The sequence below is a fragment of the Tachypleus tridentatus genome, chromosome 2 (assembly GCF_004210375.1).
Source record: "Tachypleus tridentatus isolate NWPU-2018 chromosome 2, ASM421037v1, whole genome shotgun sequence".
NCBI lineage: Eukaryota > Metazoa > Arthropoda > Merostomata > Xiphosura > Limulidae > Tachypleus > Tachypleus tridentatus.
Window position 1 is genome coordinate 86935944 of NC_134826.1, and position 27022 is coordinate 86962965.

General features: G+C 35.9%; 1 protein-coding gene across 3 annotated transcripts in view; it reads right to left on the reverse strand.

The window, feature by feature from the left end:
* LOC143244416 (uncharacterized) overlaps positions 1 to 5077 on the reverse strand; it is a 36580-nt gene extending 31503 nt beyond the window's left edge. Inside the window, exons 1-2 of one of the 3 annotated variants that reach the window (XM_076489031.1) lie at positions 4961 to 5077; positions 3406 to 3532 (exon numbers count right to left, since the gene is read on the reverse strand). In XM_076489031.1, the coding sequence (XP_076345146.1) occupies positions 3406 to 3506 (101 nt within the window). In that variant the 5' untranslated portion in view covers positions 3507 to 3532; positions 4961 to 5077. Of the gene's footprint in view, positions 1 to 3405; positions 3533 to 4960 lie in introns of those variants that run through there. The other 2 variants (XM_076489032.1, XM_076489035.1) reach the window with 2 other exon arrangements.
* Between the last annotated feature and the right edge of the window lie 21945 nt (positions 5078 to 27022).

The window sequence follows — 27022 nt, forward strand, 5'->3', positions numbered from 1 at the left end:
AGAAAGAAAAATTACACCAAACTACCTGATTACAGGTCTACAATATCTATTAAAGTCACGTGATCAAATAATTGTAATAATTAATAATCAGCGAAATTTAATGAAATCGTCTCACTCGTTCCGCCTCAAAAAAATAAAAGATGCTGGAACTACCAGGTACTTGCTTGATAATTATCTGGGAAATCGTGTTACAGTTCATATGATGAGATACAAAAAACAAACTAGTTTACCAACACACAACTGTTACAAGGCGGAGGATATATTATTGGATCTTCTCTAGGCAGAAGATACAACCCTCACAAAATCACATGTGGATCTTTAGCCGAGTGCACATGTTTTAATGTATTAAACAGAATAAAGTGGAAAAAATAAAATAACTTTACACTTGTTAAATTCACTCAACACCTGCAGACTTCTTACAGAAATCATTTTGAAGAACTTGTTTACCGATACGGTTACGTGAACACTAGTTCTTAGAATTATTATACATTCTCTCCGTTTACTTTTTCCTATGTAAAAGCAATGAAGTTTGTATCCACGAGGCCTTTTACTCCAGTATCAGGGTTCATTAGGTTAGGCGATGAAGCAAATATTTTACACTTGACAAGTTTAGCGATTATTATGTGAAACAGATTAAGCACGAGATATGAAATTCAGTTAAGTAATTTACGACGCATTTCTGGGAAAAAAAAAAAAAAATTGTAGAAATATATTTCATCACCAATTTGTTATTAGCCTTACTATCACTTGAATAAACTGGTAATAAAGAGAGAACTAAGTTTTTCACTTTTTAATGTTTCCTTGATTTGCAAAAGATGAAATAACAAAATACTATTTTTAGCACGTGCTACGAGTAATAGACGTCCAGATGACGTCATGCGATCACGTGACCTTTCTCCTCGTGCCAGCCATATTGAACGGCATCTCGCGTGTATTCAATGCAGTTACAAAAACATGCACTACAGTGCACATTTTGTAAAAGGTACCAAAATAAACATGGTAAATAATGAGTGTTTAAGCATCATATTAAACTACTGATATTTGACAACAGTCCCATATATATAGTGTAGGTACTGTCGTTAGATTAAACCTTGGTCACAGAAACACCACTGTGTTCTATACAGTGATATACGTAGGTTACATCCCAATACACAAGTATTGTCAATACTCGATATAGATGACAAAATAAAAATAGTTGAACCAACACAAGGAATTTATAAGTTATCAACGACGCAAGCCAAAATAACTTGCGTGTCTGGCATAAATTCTTCACAAGTAGAGTTTATAACCATCTAAGTTTTTTTTGTTTTTTTTTTAAATAACACTTCATATATTCATGAGTTACACAACTGGAAGAATAGACATGTAGGGCTGGCTTAAGGTGGATTCAAAGAATCCACCGTAAAAGTTAGGGCACAAAATTTAAAAAGTTATATTAACAAGCAAAAACGAAAAGGGATATGCGAGAAGAAAGTGTTCAGAACTTAAATCACATTAAATACCAAATAAATCAACTCCAGATAAGGTCTTATTTTACGAATATGTGAAGACCAAATGAGATATTCCTATATGCGTTTGTTTCTATAAATAACTAACTTTTTCTGTTAGTGTGACAAAGGGCGAAATACCGTTTTCGAGACTAAATTTGATGAAAACATTTTCGCGTTCCACAATGGAACAACAGATTAAATGGTCTAGCAATAATTTCGATAGAAGGTGAAACAACCTGAGAAGTTAAATGGGGACAAATTAAAAAAGATTTTGTGTTAAAAGCTCGTGGAATTCCAATTTCTAAATCATAATCTTTGTTGTTTTTTATGTATTTCTCTACTACTCAAAATTTTGTAAAGTATATAATAACAAATAAAATTTGAAAGCAGCAATGTTTTAGTTTTTTCGCGCCTCCTACAAGTTTGCGATACTGTCATCAAAATACACCCATATCGATACCTTCTAGATGATCATACTTTGACTTCATAACATACTATAGGTAATCTTCTATATTTAAGACAAACTAAAAACAGTTCAACTTGCTTCAAACTGTGACATTAAGAGTTAATTATATGAAAACATTTGAAGTAAATGAAACTTGAGAATTACGTCATTTGAATTCAACCCTTAACTCATTTACTACACTCTTTATGCTTGAAATCAATTATTTTAAAATGACATTTTTTCCAAGTTATTTTCATTATCAATATTTTAATGCGGCCAGCTTCGAAATCATGGGATCTTTGAAAATAGTAATCTATAATTATATCTATCCACAATCGGACAAGGCACCGATAAATATATATTTATCTCAAGTCGTAAGTTAATATGCCATAGTTTAAGACTCAGATGATTTTCCACTCAAATTTATCCTTACCTTAATTACAAAACACTGGACGTCCAAAATGATGGATGCCAATGTTTCGTTCCCTTAAATCACGTGAGCTAAAAGAATATTGAAATAAATACGAAACGTGTGCAGCACTAGGTGACTTTAGTGGTTTGAATTTCGTGCAAAGCTACTTGAGGGCTATCTGCGCTAGCCGTCCCGAATCTAGCAGTGCAAGACTAGAGGGGATGCAGCTAGTCATCACCACCAACCGCCAACTCTTGAGCTACTCTTTTAGCAACGAATAGTGGGATTGACTGTTACATTATAACGCCCCCACGGCTGAAAGGGCGAGCATTTTTCGTGCGACGGGGATTCGAATCCGCGACCCTCAGATTACGAATCGAGTGCCTTATCCACCTGGCCATGCCGGGCCGACTGTAGTGAGGAATGGTTTTGACACATCCGTACGAAAGTTTTGTCAATTATAGCACTCATTCAGTCTTAGTTTTCTTATTATAATTTTCTCGTTAATCACACACTTAGTTATGTTAAGAAATACAAGCGTTTCTATTTACACGAACTATGAACATAGTAAATAAAATTCGTATTCAAATGAGTACACTTTTTGATAGTTTGATTCCCAGCAGTTATCATAACTGTAACTGGGCAGTTTAATTACAGATTGAGACGTAAAACTATTCCCGAATTATCTGGTTTAAATAAAAATAAAACTGTTCTGTGATTTTTTTCGTGGGGGGGGGGGTCGTGGTGGTGGATCACAATTTAAAATTGTGCACTTTACGTCCGAAAATAATCAAATGTTAATAAAATTCTATTTTCTCATATATTACGCAATTTTCAAATTCTGATTGCTTGGGGAGAAGGAAAATGAGTGGTAGTAGATGTGTAACACTATGGTCCCTTATTTGTTATCATTCTTAGGCTAAAAACAACAATGATAACATCAAACCTTTGTGAAAGAACTAGATGTACAACGCAAAATAAATTTCTTATCCTGTGAATAAAGTACTGGGTGCTCGTGTTGATTTACCCAACTAACATACAAGGCTTTTCTCACTTACCACAAGGTGATTTTCTGTTTTACACACAACTGCACATGAAAAACTTCAAAGTGACGTCTCCCTACATCACGAGTGTCATCCACGTGTGAAGTACAAGGCATGCAAGACGGTCAAAGAACCTTCTGACCTTGACGGATGGGCGGGGGGTGGATACATAGAAATACTCAATATCAAGGGAAAAGCATCGTTTAAGTTCATTTTGAGATTTCATGCGTCGTTTATAAAATCCTTTTACGTACGACCACATAACACAATTTCCAAAACTAATGTTTCCATTATTTAATTACTGAAAATAAAATTTTCCATCCTATAAAAATAATAATTAGTTTTCAATATTTTTTTGTAATATGAGCCATAACAATTAACTTATTTCTGTCATTTACTAAAAAATGGTTTTGTTCTGAATTTCGCGCAAAGCTACAGAAGGGCTATCTGTGCTAACAGTCCCTAATTCAGCAGTGTAAGACTAAAGAAAAGGCAGCTAGTCATTATCACCCACCTCCAACTCTTGGGCTACGCTTTTACCAACGAATAAAGGGATTGGCCGTGGTATTATAACGCCCCCACCGCTGAAAGGGCGAGCATGTTTGGTGTGACGGGGATTCGAACCCGCGACCCTCAGATTACGAATCGAATGCCTTAACCACCAGCCAAGTAAAAATGACTACAATTTTGTTTATAGGAGGGGTTTCGTGCCCCCAGGGCAGTTGAGTCTCGGGTTATTGCTCGATTTGTCAGACTCAACACAAGACTTCATTTTGACCTCATAACATGTTCAGTTTATAAAACCTGCACTTTGTAGTTCTTTTATTTATTTCAAGGGAAGTGAATGTTGCATAATTTATATCTGAATGTTTAAATTAGATAGACGTATTTTCTTAAGGCCATAATTTTTATCTTCAAACACAGGGTTTGCTGTACTATTCTGTGGCACTCGCCTTTTTATTTTATTCAATGTGATAGGAACAAGTTAAGAAAAACTAATTTATACAAATAACAGAAATTCTAAAGTAGTATATGAAACATGGAATATCTCTTTGATATATAAAACTTAAAAAAAATAAATTTATTTGAAGTTCATGAAATAATATTAATAATAGATCCCATATGATTGGACCGTTTACGTTATCCAAACCTTCATGCTTTTCATAGATATTTTTAAAAGAATATAATTAGGAAAAACTGAAATTAACTTTTTCGAACGAAAAATTGTTGCAACCCAAAACAGGCAATAAGAGTTTAGTAGTATAGTGGTAACCCTAACCTAACACTTAATATACTGAAGTCTTGTGTTATTATTATTATCATAACGATTTAAATACTTACATTCCTATGACATAGACAAAAAAAAAAGTTCATATTACTACTCATGTACCTTTGTAATATGTCAGGTTGTCACACTTTAAAATCCTAGGCCTTACCTCACCTGTCAGTGTTCAAAGTAAATATTAATTTCTATTTACAGCATTCAAACAGTTACATAATTCAAAGGTTAGACTTAAATGGAAAAAATGACTTTACAAAGGTGTTAGCAATTGACATTCACAAATCTTACCTTACCAACAACTGAACAATCAGTCACTCACTTAAATTTAGGGTTCACTCCACTAACACTAGTTTAATTATATTACTACCGATCCTAGTCCACTCTCTTTTTTTTTTTCTTTTTCTGCGAAGACTGTTGCGCTCGATGACGTTGTATGTAGTACCATCTAGCGTTAGAAATACTAGTTACTTCTCTTGACCTATGGATGTGACAAGCGAATCATAAGCTGTCTTTAATTCTGTAATTTTGAATATTGCGGTAAGAAAATAATGGCAGTGATACTGTCAGTTTGTGGTTTAATATGATACCAAGTATCATGGATATCAATTACTGGTACTAATTGCTTTAAAAATGGTCACACTTTTCTGTTAATGGACTATAGTAAACAAATATAAAACAAAAAGGGTTTGGTTGTTTTTAATTTCGCGCAAAGCTACACGAGGGCTATCTGCGCTAGCCGTCCCTAATTTAGTGGTGTAAGACTAGTGGGAAGAGAGCTAGTCATCACCACTCACCGCCAACTTTTGGACTACTCTTTTACCAACGAATAGTGGGATTGATAGTCCCATTATAACGCCCCCACGGCTGAAAGGGCGAGCATGTTTGGCGCGACCGGGATTCAAACCCGCGACCCTCGAATTACGAGTCGAGTGCCTTCACCACCTGGCCATGCCGAGCGAAAAGGGTGAGTGTGTTTTTTTATAGCAAAGCCACATCGGGCTACCTGCTGAGCCTACCGAGGAGAATCGACCCTCTGATTTTAGCGTTACATATCCGTAAACTTACCGCTGTACTAGCGGGGGGCATAAAAAAGGGAATATACCACAGATAGTTAAACTTTATGTCTATGATAGTTTTCATACAGTATAACATAATTTTTTACAAACGTGACACGTGATTCTGAGATGCTATACACCTTCTCTGATAAACGTACAGTACTCAGATTTTATTTTTGTTTAATAGAAGATTATTACGGTAGCCGTTTCTAATTTAGGAGTAATTAGACTAGATGAAGGAAGCAAGTCAACACCACCCACGGCCAACTTTTGGCCACTTTTTTCAACAACAGAAAGTAGGATTGGCCATAATGTATAAGGAACATATGCTGGTGACAGGGTCCGTACCATAGATGGTGAATCGAGTGTTCTAACCATTGGACCACTTCAGTTATAAACCAGATTATCAGATTAATACAGAAAGAGTGGTAATTATTACTATGTTTATAATTATTACTTTATGGGAACCTGTCGTGTAATTTACTGTATATTTATAAAAAAATATGCCCATTTTGTGTCTTTGTTTCTTACACTTTTGCTGAGAAACCAGTACCAGATTTTTAAAATCAGGGTTTGTTTGTTTGTTTGTTTTGGAATTTTGCACAAAGCTACTCGAGGGCTATCTGTGCTAGCCGTCCCTAATTTAGCAGTCTAAGACTAGAGGGAAGGCAGCTAGTCATCACCACCCACCGCCTACTCTTGGGCTACTCTTTTACCAACAAATAGTGGGATTGACCGTCACATTATACACCCCCACGGCTGGGAGGGCGAGCATGTTTAGCGCGACGCGGGCGCGAACCCGCGACCCTCGGATTACGAGTCGCACGCCTTACGCGCTTGGCCATGCCAGGCCAAAATCAGGGAATTATACTCTCCTCTTTGGACACAACAGATAATCCAAAGTGGCTTTGCTATGAAAACACACACACCTACACATACATTTTAAAAAATATACTAGAAGATATAAATTTTCTAATTAATGAAAAGAAAGATTAACTAGTGATATATATTTTATCGAATTCTAATTAATTATGTTTAATAAAGTGTCGCACTTATAAAGGGAAACAGAAAAAAACAACAAAAATTTGGGTCCAGATCTCATAAATGGACGACATCCACCATTAAGGGCCCGGCATGGCTAGGTGGTTAAGGCATTCCACACGTAATCCGAGGGTTGCGGGTTCGAATCCCCGTAACACCAAACACGATCGCCCTTTCAGACATGGAGGCGTTATAACGTTACAGTGAATTCCGCTATTCGTTGGTAAAAGAATAGCTTAAGAGTTGGCGGTGGGTGGTGATGACTAGCTGTCTTCCCACTAGTCTTACACTGCTAAATTAGGAACGGCTAGCACAGATAACCCTCGTAGAGTTTTGCGCGAAATTCAAAACAAAACAAATCAATACATTATTACGTAAAACATTGGTAGGTTAATATGCTTGAATGACAGTGAAAAGAACCTTGATAATATGTAACTATGTAACCTTGATGTAACTACATGTGATATGTATTTCATGAAAGTATTTGAAAACCTATCATAAAAGAGACAAAGAGACAGCGACAGGTCTGGGTAAATATAGCTTCAGTGATGTCGAGAAAACCCACTTGTAGAGAAATATATATGAAAAAACGGCTCGTTTGGGTTGAGAAAATAATTTTTACGTAAAAGAGCGAACAACATTTCGACCTTCTTCGGTCATCGTCAGGTTCACAAAGAAAGAAAGAGGCAACTGACCGGAAGATGACCACATGTTTGGAAGGGATTGTGTAACTGAGTGTCGGAATGTAGAGGGCGGTGTTAGATGTTTGAATATATAATTTTATTTTATTATATTTAATATAGGTATAAAGGCGTTCCTTTATATTGGTTTATTTTGGGTTTAAGTTGCTGTATAAGTAAGGCTTCTTTAATTTTGCGTTTGTTTATGCTTGTTTCTTTATTTAGTATTTGAGTGTTTTCTGTTGTTATGTTGTGTTTATTTGACTTGCAGTGTTCAAAAAACGTATGAAGGTGACTTTTTTATGTTCTTTGAATCTGGTTTCCATTTTCTACTTGTTTCTCCAATATAGAAGTCGTGGCAGTTATCACATTGTATTTTATAAATACATAAGAGCTTCATCAGATTGGTTGGTCAGCGGAGGGTTGTGTTGAAAGGTGCTGCTCCCTAGTGGCTTAGCGTTGAGTCTGAAAGCTCACTGCACTTTCAGACAAAAAGACAACAATAGGCCTGGGTAAATGGAACTTTGTCAAATTGTTGTGTTAGCAGAGGGCTGCGTTGCAACCTTTACTAATTACGTTTATGAAGTACAACATCAACAGAAAACGTTATCTAATTCTTTAGAAGTGTAGTTGAACAGTTCAGACGCCAGGTATCTTGGTTATTCATAACATTATTTGTTTGTAGTCGGCAAGAGTGTGAGTGCGATAATTTACCATTCTTCTCTAATTGCTGCATTGTGGGGTGCTTTAAGTGTGACAGTCAAATTCCATTATTAAATCAGATAAGAGTAGCTTGCGAGTTGGCAATGAGTGTTAATGACTCGTTACTTTCCCTCAGGGTCATAAAGTAAAAAGTAGAGACAGTTATGCACAGATAGCCCTTGGTACAGATTTACGTGAACATGAAAACAAAACCAACCTCTTTGGTATCAAAGATTTTCTGAAGTATTTTTTCTGCGTTATATATACACAAGCCTTCCAGCCCAGTAAAGAAAAGTTTAATAGAAATATAACATTCAATGTCAGTCCATGTCATTCAGGTAACTACTAAGTCTTCATTCACTTAAAGTAACTATATCCACAACATCTGAAGGGAACCCATTCCAAGAGCAAAACTCCCTGTTAGAAACATAAAGCTGTCTTAGTTGAAGATGACTCTTACCCTGACAAAATTTATATGTGTTTCCTAATATTACCAGCATCATTTTTAAATACAAAAAAATAAGAAATAAAAATGAAGTATCAACATTATAAATTCCTTCAGCAATCTTAAACATATCAATTAGGTCCCTTCTAACTCTTCTTTTTTCAAGATAAAACAATTACAAAGATGTATCTTCGTGTGATAATCTTTCCATTATCCTAGTAGCCCTCCTCTGAGCCATTTTCAACAACTTAATGTTCTTCTTAAGGCAAGGCACTCAAGACTGAATACTATACCTCAAATATGGTCTAACCAGTGACATATACAATGGAATTACATTAAGTCGCCACTTTATTTAGTACCGGATAGAGCTCCCTTTTGCCTCTAGAACAGCCTGATTTCTTTATGACATGGATTCAATAAGATGTTGGAAACATTCTTTAGGGATTATAGTCCATGCTAACTCGACAGTTCCTGCAAATTTATCAGCCACACATTCATGCTGTGAACTTCCCGTTCCACCTCATCCAAAAGGTATTCTGTTGGATTGAGATTTGAAGACTGTGCAGGCCATTGAAGTACACTGAAGTCACTGTGACGTTTGTGGAACCAGCTTGAGATGATGTGTGCTTTGTGACATGGCGCATTATCCTGCTGTAAGTAGTCACTGGTAAATGGATAGACTGTGACCATAAAGAGATGCACATGGTCATCAACAATGCTCAGGTACGCTGTGGCATTCAGTTGATGCTCAGCTGGTATTAAGGGGCTTAATTTTTGCCACGAAAATATTCCCCACACCTTTACACTACCATCTCCACCAACCTTTACTGCTGACACAAGGCAGGATGAACCCATGGTTTCAAGTTGTTTACGCTAAAACCTGATCCTACCATATGCATGCCGCAGCATAAATCGAAATTCGTCAGACGAGGCGACATTTTTCCAATCTTTAATCGTCCAGTTTTGGTGATCCGTGCCCACTGTAGCCTCATATTACTGTTTCTTAGCTCACACGAGTGGAACTCGGCGTGGTCTTCTGCTGCTGTAACCCACGTTAAGAATCGACTCGTTGTGCGTTCAAAGATACCCTTCTGCAAACCACTCTTTACGCACTGCAGTCTCTAGAGTTTACAGAGAATGGTGCGAAAAACAAAAAACATCCATGAAGACAGCTTTTGCTGAGATGCTGGAACCACCACATCTAGCACTAACAATCATTCCACGGTCAAAGTTGCTCAAATCACGCATCTTTCCCATTCTAATGTTTGGTCAAACAGCAACTACACTTTTTGACTATGTCTGCATGCTTTATATATTGAGTTGCAGCTACACGATTCGCTGTTTGGTTATTTTCGTTAAAGGACAGTTGATTCTAATAAATTGACCACTCAATGTATAGCCTCTTTAGACTTGTATTCTATATTTCTGTAGACGCGGCCAAAATCCTATTTGCCTGCCATTAGCAACAGAACATTGCTTGGGTGCCGTAAAAGATCTATCAACTAGGACAACAAGATTCATCACAATTATATTTGTAATTGAAACTGTGGTATTCAACGTGACTCACCTTGCAGTTACTATAACAAAAAACCATCTGTCATTTATTAGACCAACTCGCTAAATAACCCAAATCTTTCTGTAAAGCAACAACATTCTCCTCACATCCAATAACACCTAAAACCCTAATATTATCAGCATATTTAAGTAAATCATTGGTCATGCTTTCATCTATGTAACTGACGTAAATCAAAAGAAGTACATGTTTTAACACTGAGACCTAATGTACTCACTCGTCCTATTAATCCAGTTTGACTGAACTCCACAGAATAGTAACCATCAGCTATTATCCATCTTGCCAGTCTTCTATGCAATAAGCCAACCTATTCTCCATGCGTACAGAGACAAGTGTTTAATGAGCCTTTTATGTGGTATCGTCTCAAACGTTTTTTCAAATTCCAGATACACCACATCCACCATTGTGCCCTTACCTATGTAAGTAGTAACTTCTTCAAATAATATCAAAACATTAGTAATGTAAGATTTTTCCAGTTAAATCATGCTGATTATCCAATAAAATTTTAAAATTTGATAAATGACTTTGTAAACTTTTCTTTTATCAAACTTTAAAACGTTTCCCAATATTGATGTAACACTAATAGGCCTAAGATTACTGTGACAATTTTTAATTACCTCCCTTAAAAAGACAAGAAACATTAGTCAACTTTCGACACCTGTCCATTATTCAAGAAGCTACTAAACGTAGAAGAAAGAGGCTCACATATCCAATCATTAATCTTCTTTAAAATCTTTTGGTAAATATTATTTGGCCTGTGAGCCTTATAATTATTTAAATGTCCCAATTTTCCATAAAAAGCTCAGAATAAACGATCTCCTTTTCATCTAGAAAGTATTTTTTTGTTTGTTTTGGAATTTCGCACAAAGCTACTCGAGGGCTATCTGTGCTAGCCGTCCCTAATTTAGCAGTGTAAGACAAGAGGGAAGGCAGCTAGTCATCACCACCCACCGCCAACTCTTGGGCTACTCTTTTACCAACGAATAGTGGGACTGACCGTCACATTATAACGCCCCCACGGCTGAAAGGGCGAGCATGTTTGGCGCGACCGGGATGCGAACCGGCGACCCTCAGATTACGAGTCGCACGCTTTAACACGCTTGGCCATGCCGGGCCACTAGAAAGTAGCAAATAAACAAATTTGTACAAAAGCTGTATGTTTTTAACAGAAAAATACATTAAAGCTTCATGTGAATAATAGGTTGAATTCTTTAAAAAAGGCCCAGGCATGGCCAGGTGGGTTAAGGCGTTTGACTCGTAATCTGAGTGTCGCGGGATCGAATTTCCGTCGCACCAAATATGCTCGCCCTTTCAGCCGTGGGGCTTTATAATGTGACGGTCAATCCCACTATTCGTTGGTAAAAGAGTAGCCCAAAAATTGGCGATGGGTGGTGATGATTAGCTGTCTTCCCTCTAGTCTTACACTACTAAATTAGGGACGGCTAGTGCAGATAGTCCTCGTGTAGCTTTGCGCGAAATTCCAAAAAACAATCTTTAAAAAACAACAAAAAGCAATGAAACTCAAAATTGGGCGTAGTTTTAAAGCTGCCATTTGTTGAGTAAATGCTGAACTAAATATAATAATATTATTTTCTCCATGAATCTAGTATCACAAATAAACACAACACATCAAACTAACGAGGATAATCATAGGTTATTTTACTGTTATTTAAATTTTGTAATTTAAGCATATAAAATGCCTATTATGTTTCATATCGCACAAAATTCACCGTACTATGATATTGCCCTAGATCAATGCTTTACAACCATCTAAGGTTGTGTACCACCTCAAGTCAGACCTTTGAGCCAACGACATATTCTTGACGCATATAATTTGTTAGAACATAACTTGGAATGGTTTATATTAATATAAATGGAAATGAAAAAGAATTGATCTAAGCATAAGTCAACAATATGCGAACATTGAGTGTTTGATAGTGGGATACATTAGTGACTTGCAAAAATTGTGCTTTCTATTTGTGAGCGTGGGGTTTACTTTCTTTCTAATATTTTCAGTATTAATTCGAATATTCAAGAGCACATGTATAAAAATTTGGGATCCATTTACCTAGGTTACTGACATTTTGACACTTATTCCATGTTTCGACTTGTGTCAAAGTAAATAAATATATGGTGTTTATAAGTCCTTGTGCAGTCTGAATCTTTATAACTTCACTTCTACATAAGATATAAAGAATCTGTAAAATAAAAAAATAAGGGAATTTATTGAAGATTTAATTGTAAGGATATTAACATATCCACCATCATATCCATCATCGTTTAGAATACAATGACGAACGCGATTTTGAAGTTTTTCGAACACATTCTGTAGTTGTGTGTGAGTTATAGCACAGATCGGGAAAATAAAAGAAGTAACTTAGAACAAATATCGGTTTTATTTAAATTCTGAATAAATTTCCTTTTATATTTTACAGATTATTTATATCTTGTATAGAAGTAAAGTTATTAAAGATTCAAACTGCAAAAAGATTTTATGGACTCCCAGTATTTATCAGCAATCAAAATGCCATCTTTTAAACTTAATGTACGAATTATGCGAAGTGTAATAATCATTTTATATTTGTTCAAAAGTATTATCACATCTTAACATTTCTAATTATTTATTATAATTTCTTAAACAATTTGCTTTGAATTTCGCGCAAAGCTACTCGAGGGCTATCTGCGCTAGCTGTCCCTAATTTAGCAGTGTAAGGCTAGAGGGAAAGCAGCTAGTCATCACCACTCATCACCAGCTTTTGAGCTACTCCTTTACCAACGAATAGTGTGATTGACATTCACATTAAAACGCCCCCACGGGTGAAATGGCGACCATGTTTGGTGTGACGGGGATTAGACCCCGCAACCCTCAGATTACGAGTCGAGTGCTAAACAATTTGTATTGATGTTCTCAGTGAGAATTTATCATTATAATATTTTTGTTATCTCTCTGTATCATTTTGATTTTATACGTTATACCTAACTTGAATTTTAAACAAAGAGTGACATGAGCAGGGATTAATAGACTACAATTGTAGCATTGCTCGAATTTTCCGTCATAAAAAAACTCTGGGATATAGCAGGAGAAATACACATTGACTTGAAGGGTTTTGATGATTCACCTCTTGCCAAGAACATGTGTGATTACGCAGAAAATAAATTAGATAAGCTTTGCAAATACTTCAGCTTTTACTTTTTCTTTACAATTATCGGGCCGTCTTACTTAATAAAATATTTTTTGTCATGAAAACTGGGAATCACCAATAATTTAAAACCTTTTACGAAAGCACTAATCGGTATACATATGACGTAAGCAAGATAATCATCCAAATTTCACTGAAATCAGTCTAAACATAGTTTGTGATTGTTTCGATCTGTTTTTATTAGGTATAATGGAATAGACCAGGCGATGTTTTGAGTGATTATATCGAACTATACTGTTGGGTCTGTTTGTTATACCCTCGCTGGACTCAGCAGATAGCCTGATGTGGCTTTGCTTTAAGAAAACACACATACACATTATTTGTTATAAATCAAAGCCACATCGGGCTATCTGTTCTGTCTTCCGCAAGGAGTCGAACCCTGTATTTTATCATTCTAAGTCTGTAAATTTATTGCTTACCTACCGGAAACTATACGGTTAGGACATAACATATTTGTTCTTGTAAGCTCCTACTTTGTCACCCTTAATTTAGGAGAGAAACACAGGTGGGAAGGCAGCTGGTCATAATCACCTACAGCGAAGTATTTTACCGATGAATAGTGGGATTGACTTTCATATTATAACGCCCCTACGGTTAAAGGGCAAGCACATTAGGTGGGACAGGAATTGCAGCCCGCGCCCTTGAGACTGCGAACCGAGCACTGTATAACCACCAGACCATACCAGACCCCACTATTTTTCTATATATCGATCAGCTTATTCCAATAAAAATTACAGCAATATATTTTAAAAAACAACAACTGTAAACTGAAAAATATGATTTTGTTTTTAGTCGCACGTTTTATTACCCATCTAACTTGCTGATATAAAAAAAATGTTACATATGGAAGTGTTTTTATTTTTTCATCAGATCTTTGCTTTCTTACGTCTGACTTTGTGTAGTATATCTTACGTCTGACTTTGTGTAGTATGTCGCTAATTCCATATACTTTAGTTTGTTCCTGTAGACATTGTTAAAAACCAAAGATAACAAAATGCATGCTATACAAGGTTATTTCAGATATAAATATATATTGTTTACAACAACACTTTAATAATTTTACTACTGCTTTAAATAAATAAATATTTACATGTCCATACATGGTAATACGTTTTTACACAAGTAAAAATAATTAGCATTTGACATTTTATGGTTTTTAGGTTCATTGATTTCTAATATTGTACATGTTTTTTTAAGGGATAGTCGTGTTATCGGTTATCTTTTTTAAGGGCTTATAGTTGTAACTATAAAACATTTATTCTGGTTATATTTGATTATAAAATTTCACATTTATCCTGTGGCCTTAACATCTGTTTGTGCACTGAAACGGCCTTTGTGAGCCAGTGTACTATATCACAATAAGTGATTTTAATGGTTGAGTGGGCCTATGTAACACGAAACAGTGAGTGAGTTTAACGGTTGAATTGTATCCTATGGTAACTACTCCTTCTTCATGTTTTAGGTGTCGTATTTTAACGTGTACTTTATGTCGTGAAAAATAAATAAATTTTTGACTGAAACGTTCTTAAAATGTTAGATTATCATCAGACAATGAAAGTTGTTCCAATATTAAGCTGCTACTAGACATAATGTAAGTTGTTTCAACATTATAAAAGTTATCTTAACGTTAAACCTTTACTGTGAAATTTGGTTTTCTATAAACTAGGATATTGGGAAACGTTTAATGTGTATTATGTGATATTCGTCACATGACACATCCAAGAAGTATTTTTACACGATAAATAACTGTATCTCAAGAAGACTGGTATGGGTATTAAACCTTTTTATTAAGATAAAGTAGAGAACAACGTCTTGACCTTCTTAGGTCATCTTCAGGTTAATAAAGAGAGCTTGCAGCTGGTCAACCTGAAGATGACCTAAGAAGGTCAAAACGTTGTTCTCTACTTTATTTTAATAAAAAATGTTAATACTCATACCAGCCGTCTTAGATACATTTCTACTTGAAGTGGGTTTCTCGTCATCACGATAAATAATTGTTTGAAATAAATATATGTATATGTACGAGGTATGATAAAATAAGTTCTAAGACTTCTTTTGTTACAGGTACCAGTACAGAGACAGTGAGCTTCACTGGGGTGTGTACAAAGTACAAATAGTGATCTACCCCAAGAACAAGCCATTTCTCCAGACCTTATACCCGTGTTGCGATAAACATGTTCAAAGACACGTAATAAAAATGAACAAAAAAGAAGAACAACGTGTTTGTGTGAAAAATGGTAAAGAAGGAACACAAATCCTCGAAATGTTAAGAACTGTCTTTGGTGATGACTGCTTAAGTAAGGTTGTCGTTCATCAGTGGATAAACTTCCTAGATGGCGGGAATCGGTCAGAGATGACCCACGTTCTGGATGACAGTTTACATCGTCCACTGATAAAACTGTCGCTAAAATGAAAGAAAAAATTCGAGGTAATCGACGATTTAGTATCCGCAAAATTGCTGATAAACTGAACATTTCATCTGGATTGTGTCAGGATTCTTCACCATGACAACACGCCTTCATACACTCCTGTGTCTGTCCAAGAATATTTGGCAGAAAAATCATTCTTGTAATACCACAACCCCATATTCTCCCAATCTTGCCCCTTGTGATTTTTTCTATTACCAAAAATCAAAATTAAGTTGAAAGTAAAGAGATTTGATGACACTCCAATCATCCATAATCATGTGAAAGCAGAACTTAGTCACATAACAATTGAAGACTTCCAGCACTGCTTCCAAAAAGGACAGGAACGTTAAAACAAGTGTGTATCAGCTGGGGTGGATTACTTTGAAGGTGATAGCATATAATACTGATGTATGTACATTATTCTTCGGAATTAGAGCGAAGTCTTGGAACTTTTTGATCACAATGTTATGAGTCAGGTTTCGTCTAAAGATTAGTTTATCCATGATTTGACTTCTGTTTCTGCAAATTCGTTCGTCTCACTTTGGAACCCTAGGTGCGCTATAAGAGTAATAGTCAAATTTCACTATTCGGTCAGCCAACGAGTGTTCCAAGAATTGGTGGTTACTGTTGGTTAATTGCTTTTGGTCAATTTGGTCCACCATTAGAGAGGACTATGTAAAGACAGCTTTACCCGAAAGTTTCAACACAATCAAACAAGTTTTTTTTTGTTAAATATTAAAACTACTTAAATATACAGTACTTAGCTATTAAGGTTAGTTTGCGTTTTGTTTTTTTTATAACAAAGTCACATGGAGCTCCCTACTGAGTCCACCGAGGGGATTCGAACACCTGAATTTAGGGTTATAAATCCGTAGACTTACCGCTGTACTAGCGGGAAATAACCTCCTTTTAACTTATTAAGTAGTTGCACACGTGAAACACGTGTTTTAGGTTTCCATTTTCTCATAAAGTAATAGTTTTTAAAGTTTGAATATCACAAGCCTGCGAATTTAAAATTCACAAAAGTTGTTTTGGTTTTAATATCCGTTTTCCATAATTAACCAATGCAAATATCTAAAACAATTGAACAATCCATAAAGCTCTCACATCATGATGGGTCTAAAAAAATCCATAGCTTGCGGATACCAACATTTTAAGCATAACAAAATGTGAATATATTTCAATGAAAGTGATTAATTTATGTAAAAGTACATATGAGGTTTTGTGAAAAATCTGCACGTGATGGAGAAAAATGGATATTATTTTCGGATTCAGCGTACAGGAATTACTGTAGAACATGTAAGCATTCCCAGACAGTAAAACCGTCCAGTCTGTGTTATCAAAAAAGTATGAACGTATATTGCAAGTAAGTATATGAAAATTTACAGTGATTTGTCTATATAACATTATGTAACAGTAAGATAAAAACTGCCTGGTAGCTCATCGGTAAGTCTGAAGGCTCTTCACACTAAAAACCAAGTATGTAGCTTTGTGCTGAACAAGAGAGAGAAAAAATAACACTGTCTGTGAGCTCAGTAAGTATAGGGTATTTGTTAGTGGCGACATCTTGTAATATACAATAAATATTCACTTTTTATAGCTTAAAAATAAAAAACCTAAAAAATAGCAAAAAACACAAACAAACAAAACTCACACATTTGTGCTCTGCCCACATCAAGTATCGACACAAATTCTTTTCTTGTTGTTCTAAAGCGTGATAAGCCAACTAAGCCACATTTTTTTTAAGAATCTTAACAGTGCTGATGAGCGATGAGCCTTGAATAGGCGAAATCACTGTTCGCATTAGACGACATGATCAATAAAGGATTGCATTAGGCCTCTAGGTTAAAGGTGATATTTTCACTTTTATCTTTCGTAAAATAAGAAAATAAATGTGTAATCAAGGGCTGCACGTATAAAAGAGGCTTGGGAAGGCTTAAGATTTCCAAATAAACTTCTTTTTATAGGACATTATTCTCGCTAAGTCAAATATATTATACAGTACATGTGGAGAAAAAGAAAGAGAGTGTGTACACTAACCGTTTCTTCTCAAGTGGACAACCACCTGATAGACTAGCCAACCAGAACAAAAAACAAATACTGACGTGCCGTCTATTTCTGTTTGTTCGTTTTGAATTTCGCGCAAAGCGACTCTAGGGCTATCTGCGCTAGCTGTCTATAATTTAGCAGTGTAAGACTAGATGGAAGGCAGCTAGTCATCACCACCCACTGCCAACTCTTGGGATACTCTTTTACTAACGAATAGTGAGATTGACAGTCACACTATAACGCCTCCACGGCTGAAAGGGCGAGCATGTTTGGTGCGACGGAGATTCGAACCCGCGACCCTCAGGTTACAGTAACATACGTTTAGAATTACACGAAATAACCTAATATTAGTTGTGCTTGCGAAAATAAATAAAACAATAAAAAATAAAAACTTTTCTTATGTCCACGATTGTTTCTTAGTCCTAAGTTAATTTAGATGAATGAATAACGTTAGAACATTACAGGAATGTTATAGATCTTCTTTTTTATCTTTATCTCCGGTGGAAAACATTCCGTAACATACACAAGGCCCAGCATGACCATGTGGTTAAGGCACTCGACTCGTAAATTGAGGGTCGCGGGTTCGAATCCCTATCGCACCAAACATGCTTGCCCTTTCAGCTGTGGGGGCGTTATAATGTTTGGTCAATTCCACTATTCGTTGGTAAAATAGTAGCCAAAACGTTGGCGGTGGGTGATGATGACTAGCTGCTTTCCTTCTACTCTTACACTGTTAAATTAAAGACAGCTAGCGCAGATAGCCCTCGAGTAGCTTAGCTCGAAATTCAAAACAAACAAACAAAAACATACACACACATGTATATTAACTTCACTACTGTTCTATTGTTAATAAGCGTGCACTTTACTCATCCTTTCTACATAAAAAGGATTTTAATCTTTATGAGTAGAAACGTATAAAAATATATATTCATATATATTTAATTACATAGACTGATTGCCAGGTTGGTTTTCAAGTTTCGATCTGAGTCCATCTGGTTGAATATTAAGACATGTTAAAACAACATGCTTAACAGTATCCAATAGCATGGAATATTGTTGGATATTACTAGCTCGCTTTGCTGTGTTATTTATGCAAAGTCCACAGACGCACTAATAGAGATAGACATCTACGCACTAATATAGGTAAACTATTTTATTTATGAGTGAAATATGCCTCGTCTTTTTGTCACAGCCATAATCACAAATTAAATTTTAAGATAAATAAATGTTATTAGTATAGGTGGCGTTAGTACTGTACACGTGACATGATAATAAACGGTTGAGGTTACAATTAAATCGTATCTAATCCTGCTTGAATATTAAATTTAACACAACACTGTATAGATATAGAAATCGACATTTACTATAGGATGTCACGTATGGAAGAGGTACCTAATGGCTGATAACAAATTTTATCATTGCTATTTTCCAAATATAAAAACTTTATGCATTAAATATATATTACATTGAAAAAAGGTATATATTTTAAATTGCATAGGGCACTCATCTCATTTGCCTTTTGCAAGACACTTGATAAGGCTGACATTTTTTAACTCTTAAAAGTAGTTCTGAAATAACAGGATATATGCAACGATAATTATGATACAAAAAGTTTAATTTTACATAAATAATAATTTCTGATAACGTTTTAATGAACAATACATAATCTTATCATTAGATTTGGATTACTTTAAACTTACAATAATCTGTTGTTTTTGTTACTACAGGTCTTTTAGCTTTATTTGGACATTTTAATTTCTCTAGTAAAGAAAACAGACACACAAACACACACATAAAAAAACAAAACGTAACGACCAGTTATTGGTTAAGATTCTCTTGCTTGAATCATGTTTATACATCAGCCAATGGCTGATGATTTTGTGTGGCTAATGGCCGTAAGGACCACCATAATTTACTTGCTTTTAAGCGTTTAGTTTCCAAACAAAGAACTCGTGATATCTTCGAAGGGCCTAAGCCAATCCTTCTAGTTGTTATTAGCAGGTCTTATTAGATGGCATAACTTTCTGGCCGCACTGCTGTTTGCCTTCTTGACAAAGACAAACTGTGGCTCGTTAATTTTAGTGTCAAAGACTCTTACGATCCTTCACCACCAGGGAACAAGTCTCTGGAAATATTCTCGTGTACTTCACCTTTTTCACCAAATTTCGCTTCGAATGAAAATATACTTTGGTTCTGTTTACTTTCTTAAGAATTTCAATAAACAATTACCAAGCTGTTGTCAAGAACCATGCTTAACTGTTTGATGATAAAAAAAAAAACTTACTTGAGAGCCATTGTCCTAATAAGCAACCCATACAATCTATAAATGTAATTATTAAGTAGTTACTTATATATATATATATAAAACTATCCACAAATAATTAGCTAATCTTACTCTAGGTTTCGTCTCCTACTTTGCTGCCATCTTCAGGTAAGTCCTGAGAGGCTCTATTTCGTACCAAATTTCCTTCAAAATTCTAGCCATCTTATTACATTAATATAGACATCCTATACTACCATATAAAAAATATTATACGATATAAAAAAATATACAAAACATCGAAACATTTTACTTAACAGTCTATTCATGATGGCTTCCTTACTTATTAATTCCTTACTGTTTTTTTAATTTCGCGCAAAGCTACACGATGGCTATCTGCGCTAGCAGTCCCTAATTTAGTAGTGTAAGACTAGAGGAAAGGCAGCTAGTCATCACCACCTACCTCCAACTCTATTCTTTTACTAACTCGACAAACAAACCTATTGCATGTTTACAGTTTTCTTTCAGTTAGCTCACGGTGTCGATGAAAATTCTACTCACGTCTAAATAATATAGGTTTTTTTCTTGCCTGAAAATTAATATTAGAATGTACGAAAAGGTTTACGAATCAATAATTTTGACTGAGTAATGGTTAAAATATCGAGTTATTAATATGCACAGCAGCTTGACAGAACCTGTTTAGAAAAACAAACAATTGTTATCGATGAAATACCGAGCCAAGGTCATCTACGGTCTGGAAACGTTTGATGTGAATACTAAATAACAATGATAAATGAGTCAGTTCTGTTATAGTGCACCAGCCAAAAAGGGATCCCTTAGATTTGATGACAGCATTGTTTGTTAAATACAGGCAGCCATGTCAGGCAAATACTAATAGGATATAAGAAATGGTAACTTTCAAGGTCAAGTGGAGTCGAAATGAGTTGTTTGTTTTTAAATAGATTAACGTTCATTCACTATGAAAATTTAACTGCTTATAGCACGGAGGTTTATGTTTGTTTGAAGTTAAGCACAAAACTACACAATTGATTATATGTGCTCTGTCCACCACAGGTATCGAGACCCGATTTCTATGGGTTGTAAGCCCAAAGAATGCTGCTGTGCCACTGCGGGAAAAGTGCCAAGTCTGGAGATCTTGGGACCTATTCCTGAAGACCATGTCTGTCAATTCAATGTTTCGGGACGGTGTCATTCACCTATGGTTTCAGAATTTTCGAACACCCTGTATACTAAGAAAAGTGAATTTCTCAACCATAAATAGAAGTAACTGGATAAATAAATGTCATTTTGTGTGAATGTTGGGGGAGTTGCAAACAATCCGGAATTCTTGACATCCAATAAGCATTCAAGTCCTATTAACGATATGGATTGTTTGTTTGTTATCCTTTCGTGCACTACTGTTGTTTCACGTTTCCATCCCATTTCCCCATCATTGAACATTAAAATGACATTGAATATAGACAAATCGTGTACGCCAGTAAGATAAATTGAGGATAGCTATGATAATAAATAGATAAATAAATGATCAAAACAAGAAAACCCCGATAATCTTGTTTTTTTCCTCACTTTTTTTGTCCAAATATGAATCTTAAATACTGGTTTGCTCTGGTTTGTTTTGAATTTCGCGCAAAGCTACACGAGAGCTATCTGCGCTAGCCATCACTAATTTAGCAGTATAAGACTAGAGGAAAGGCAACTAGTCATCACAACCCACCGCCAACTCTTGGGCTACTCTTTTACCAACGAATAGTGGGATTGACCGCACATTATAACTCTCCAACGGCTGAAAGGGCGAGCATGTTTGGTGTGAATACTGAAGGAAAAGGTTAAGATGTTTAGACGTCTCAATATAGAAAATGGTTTTACTTCTTTGGTTTGGTTTGAATCTCGCTCAAAGCTACATAAGGACTATCTGCGCTAGGTATCCCTAGTTTGGTAACGAGAGACAAGAACAAAAGGCATATAGTCAACGCCATACCCACCACCAACTCGTGGGCTACTCTTTAACCAACGAAGAAAGTGGTTTTGAAAATAGTATAAACTCGCCAATCATTATCGAAACCTCTTGACTAAATTGCAGTATAGAACTCGGCCCTGTGGCAGAGCTCTGGATTTCAAATATGCGCAATACTACAAAATATTTCCCGCACTTTAAGCTGTAAGTGCGTTACAATACAGACAATAAGTCTCTTAGCGTGGATACTAGGAGGTGCTGATAACTGGCTGTCTTACGTTTAATCATAAATTCAAAACTAATGGATGTCGTCATGTAGCCTTGCAATAAATAGCAAATTTAAATGTGCAGTATAAATGCTGAAAATTTGTTTGTTTGAATTTAAGCACAAAACTACACAATGGGCTATCTGTGCTTTGCCTACCACGGGTATTGAAACCCAATTTCTAGCATTATAAGTCCACAGACGTACCGTATTTCACTGGGAGGGATGCTGAAAGTAGAAGTGTTCAATGGCTTTGATGTCATAATCCAGAAAGTTCTTTTTCATAATTATACTAATATATAAATTACACTAGTTAACAAAGGGTTTGTCTCTCATTTCGAAGAAAATGTATTTGGTTTCTTTACACTACGTATAGTTTTCAGTATGCACGGTTACGTAAATCAAGGGCTTATAAGATAATTGTATTGTTTCTTGAAAGATTGCTTTATTTGTATTTTTTTAAAATATAACTATGATATTCTCGCTAAATGAATCTCTACATTGACGAAACTAAATGTCTCGTACCTGAGAATCTAGACATGAAAGAAAATTTTCAATTATATTTTTAGATTCAGGTTGATAGAGGAAATAAAATTCAAAATATATTTGGTAAGAAACAGAACAAAAATAAAAATAATAGTAAATAGTGTGATCATTAAAAACAGATATGAAAAAACAATTCAGACATAGCATGACAAGATGGTCAACTCTCGGGTTCGAATCTTCATCTCACAAAACATACTCGCTCTTTCAGCTGTGGATGCGCAATAATGTGACGTTGGTAAAAGAGTAGCCCAAGAGTTGGCGGTAGCTAGCTGCCTTCTCTCTCGAATTTCATTGTTAAATTATAGACAGCCAGCTCAGATAGCCCTCATGTAAATTTGCGCGAGACTCAAACCAAAAAATTAAGAACTTAATTTGATTACCTTTCGCGAAACTTTCGCAAAAGACTTTTACAGGAGATGAAGCAAACAAGTTTTCTTTCCTAAGTTCCAGTTGTCTATGTATTGTAATAAAGGAGGAATTTAAAAAAAAAAATCTAGGCAAATGTTCCGTGTCTGTGGTTACCAGACTAAAAGACAGGTTTTGGTGTTCTTCTGTCTAATCCATTAACAATATATATATATATATATTCACATAAATCAGTTGTGGCGTATCTGTTGCATTAGGACTAATTTAACCGCGTAAAGTCTGCCAACAGAATACAGTTGTCATTTCAACATTTCTTTGTTTATCTCGTTATTACCTTACTCTGCTGTTTAATTGACCTTGAGGAAAACATCACACATTTAACCCAATGAATCTAGAAGGTCGTTTCGCGTCCTTCAACTGTCATCGTTAACATAAAGTTATCTATCGAGTACTTTTCTCCAGAATTCATTTTATATTTCTACATAAATCATCGAGAGCAATAAACCACTTTGCAGTCTGTAAAATAGACGAAAAAACAGGACCTGTTTTGAATTCAGTGGAAGCACACGCTTAAAAAAACAAACAAACAAGCCCACCTAGGGAACAGTATTTAAATACGAACCTTTGATGGGCTGTGGGATGTTAACGAGATGCTCGATTTTATTCATTTTGTACAGTTTCTTGAGGCCGTTTCTCTGTCAGTGGAGAACACGTGATATTTATCATCTCCCTCAAGGGCGTTGTAAGAACGTGACAGTGAAAATTTTAAAGAACCTCATTTATTACTCCGGGCAAAGAATTCGTCCCTGACCCTAAGAAAGTAAAAGTGAAAGCTACACATTTTCAACCAAGAGAAACCGGTTCTGTGTGTTTAGAAGAAATAGTATGTCTTGCAAATTCCATGAGTTTGAGCGCCACTACGAACTCAGACTGTTATCACAGCGCTGGATCAAATGAATTCTGTTCTGCGACACAAACTGTCTTTAGTTAAGTTCGAAATGGTTTATGTCAGAGTCTCCTTCTTCCTTGATGATTCCGCAACTTATTAGTCTGGAGGAAGATATCTATCGACTTAGACTTGGACATAATTACGCCTTCGTCTAAGAACTTGATATAGATTTGATTCCAAACCAGTCATTTAAAAATACGAATTTTTAACTTGAAAATAAAATAAGTTTAAAATATTCTGATTATTATTGTTTCCCAATTAGTATTTCCATTGAGAGATGGAAATTACATGGGTATTTGAAAGTTAAGTTTCGTAATGCTTTTAGATACTAACTTACTGCTGTGTTCAGACTAACCCTAACACCATGTTTCGGCTGATAATCCGCTGCCGTCTACAGACATGTATTTTTGAAAATTAATTGCTTGGCCCAGCACAGTCGAGTGGTTAGGGCAGTCGACTCCTAAACTGAAGGTCGCGGGTCCGAATCCCCGTCCCACCAAATATGCTCGCACTTTCAGCTGTGGGGGCTTAATAACGTGACGGTCAATCCAACTATTCATTGGTAAAAGAGTAGCCCAAGAGTTGGCGGTAGATGGTGATAACGAGCTGACTTCACTTTAGTCTTTCCCTGTTAAATTAGTGACGGCGAGCGAAATGCAAAGCAAACCGTTTTCAACTTTTCTTATTTCAGAAGCTTTCAGTGGTCCAATGATGGCTGGTTGTACAATTTAAGGTTTAACGGTACAGAAACATATCGATTTCAGGATTTTTTCTTAATTGTTTTGTAATGTTTAATAAAAATATGTTATGCAATTTAAACACACAAACTTTTACACTGTTTATGCTCATAAAATGATTCAACTCCTACCATTAATTTCGAAAAGCACTCCAGACATACTCCCACCCTTTCTGACAGTGGGGGTGGGTACCAATAAATATTTCTTGACATTTACTGCTCGGAGCCTTTGTTTAAGTTGCGTGCAAAACTAGGTTTACTCGAACACACAAAAGCGACCTACGCAAAACGTGATTGGTGCGCTAGCCAGACATTTGTGAGGGTGGCATACAAGATAGCATTATATAAAATCATCGTAATTCTAGGAACTTAAGAGTGAAAGCGAAGACAAATATGTAATAATGTATCAGCCACAACAAGTTTGTTTGCCATATTCTGTGTCGATGAGAACTTCAGCCCAATACCAGAGGACGTTAGACCGGCTAGATGTTACGTGACTCAGCCTCAATGACACTAATCGTTCCTGACACATTGCATTAAAATGTAATCTGAGAGTTTTTGTCACTTTCTGCGGTACTCTTTTATTTCAATTCTTTGTTTGTTTTTAGAACAAAGACGCACTGGGCTGCATTCACCGTGGAATTTAACATTGTAAGTTCGTAAATTTATCATTGTCTAACGGGGAATTGTTTCATTGTAAAACTATGAAAGTTAGAAGAAAAAATATTTAAAAACAATAGATACTGTGCTAGTTATTTTTGGTGAATCACGGCAAATGTCACTTCTGCGAAATAAAATACCTATTTGTTTGTACTCTAATGGGATATCGATAAGTCTACAAATTTACAACGATAAAATACGGGATTCGATTATCTGTGGTGGACACAGCAGATGATTCAAAGTAGTTTTGTTCTTAAGTAAATACACACGCACACACACTGCTGGCCAAAATCTTAAGGCCAATGAACATAAATAAAAAATATGCATTTTGCATTGTTAGACTCAACCACTTATTTGAGTAGAGCTTCGGAAGATGAAAATAAGAAAAGGGAAAATAAAAGAAAAACTTTTTTAGCATTTAATAGGGAAAATGTAAACGCTATGAAATTAGCCCAAATACTAGCTGTTCAAAAGTTTAAGACCATACTGAAACGAAGCGTTAATCGGTAAACACGTAACGAAATTTAGTCATTTGTGTTCGAGCATTAGCATTGTCAACATCTCCCACTGACATCTCCTGTGTTACATTTGGTAAAAACATGGGAAAGGCTAAAAGATTGACAGAGTTTGAACGTGGCAGAATTGTCGAGCTGCAAAAGCAAGGTCTCTCTCAATGTGCCACCGCTGGTGAGATTGGGCGTGGTAAACCTGCTGTTGCAAATTTCTTAAAAGACCCTGAGGGATACGGAACGAGAATTTTAAATGGTCGGCCCAAGAAAATTTCGCCGGCGTTGAGCAGGAAGATTCGAAGGGCTGTCCGACAAGACATCAGCCGATCGTCGAACCAGATTAAGGCCTTTACGGACACAGAATGAGGCTCAAGAACAATAAGACGGCATCTTCGAGAGAAAGGCTTTAAAAACCGTAAACGTCTTCAAAGGTCATGCCTCCTTCCACACCACGAAACAGCTCGGTTAAACTTTGCTGAAAAGCACAAAACATGGGATGTAGAAAAGTGGACGACGATTTTGTTCTCTGATGAAAAAAAAATAACCAGGATGGTCCAGATGGCTTTCAACGTTACTGGCACGATAAGGATATCCCATCGGAGACACATTCTAATGACACAGTGGAGGAGGTTCCATCATGATCTGGGATGCTTTCTCCTTCCATAGAACAATGGAGCTTCAGGTTATATAGGGGCGTCAAATTGCAGCTGGCTACATTGGCATGTTGGAGAGATCATCCTTATTGACAGACGGTCCTCGCTTGTGTGGGAATGATTGGATCTTTCAGCAGAACAACGTTGTAATCCACAATGCCCGCAGGACAAAGGACTTTTTCATGGCGAATAAAGTGATTTTTTGGACCATCCAGCGTTTTCGCCCGAACTGAACCCCATTGAAAATGTTTGGGGTGGATGGCAAGGGAAGTCTATAG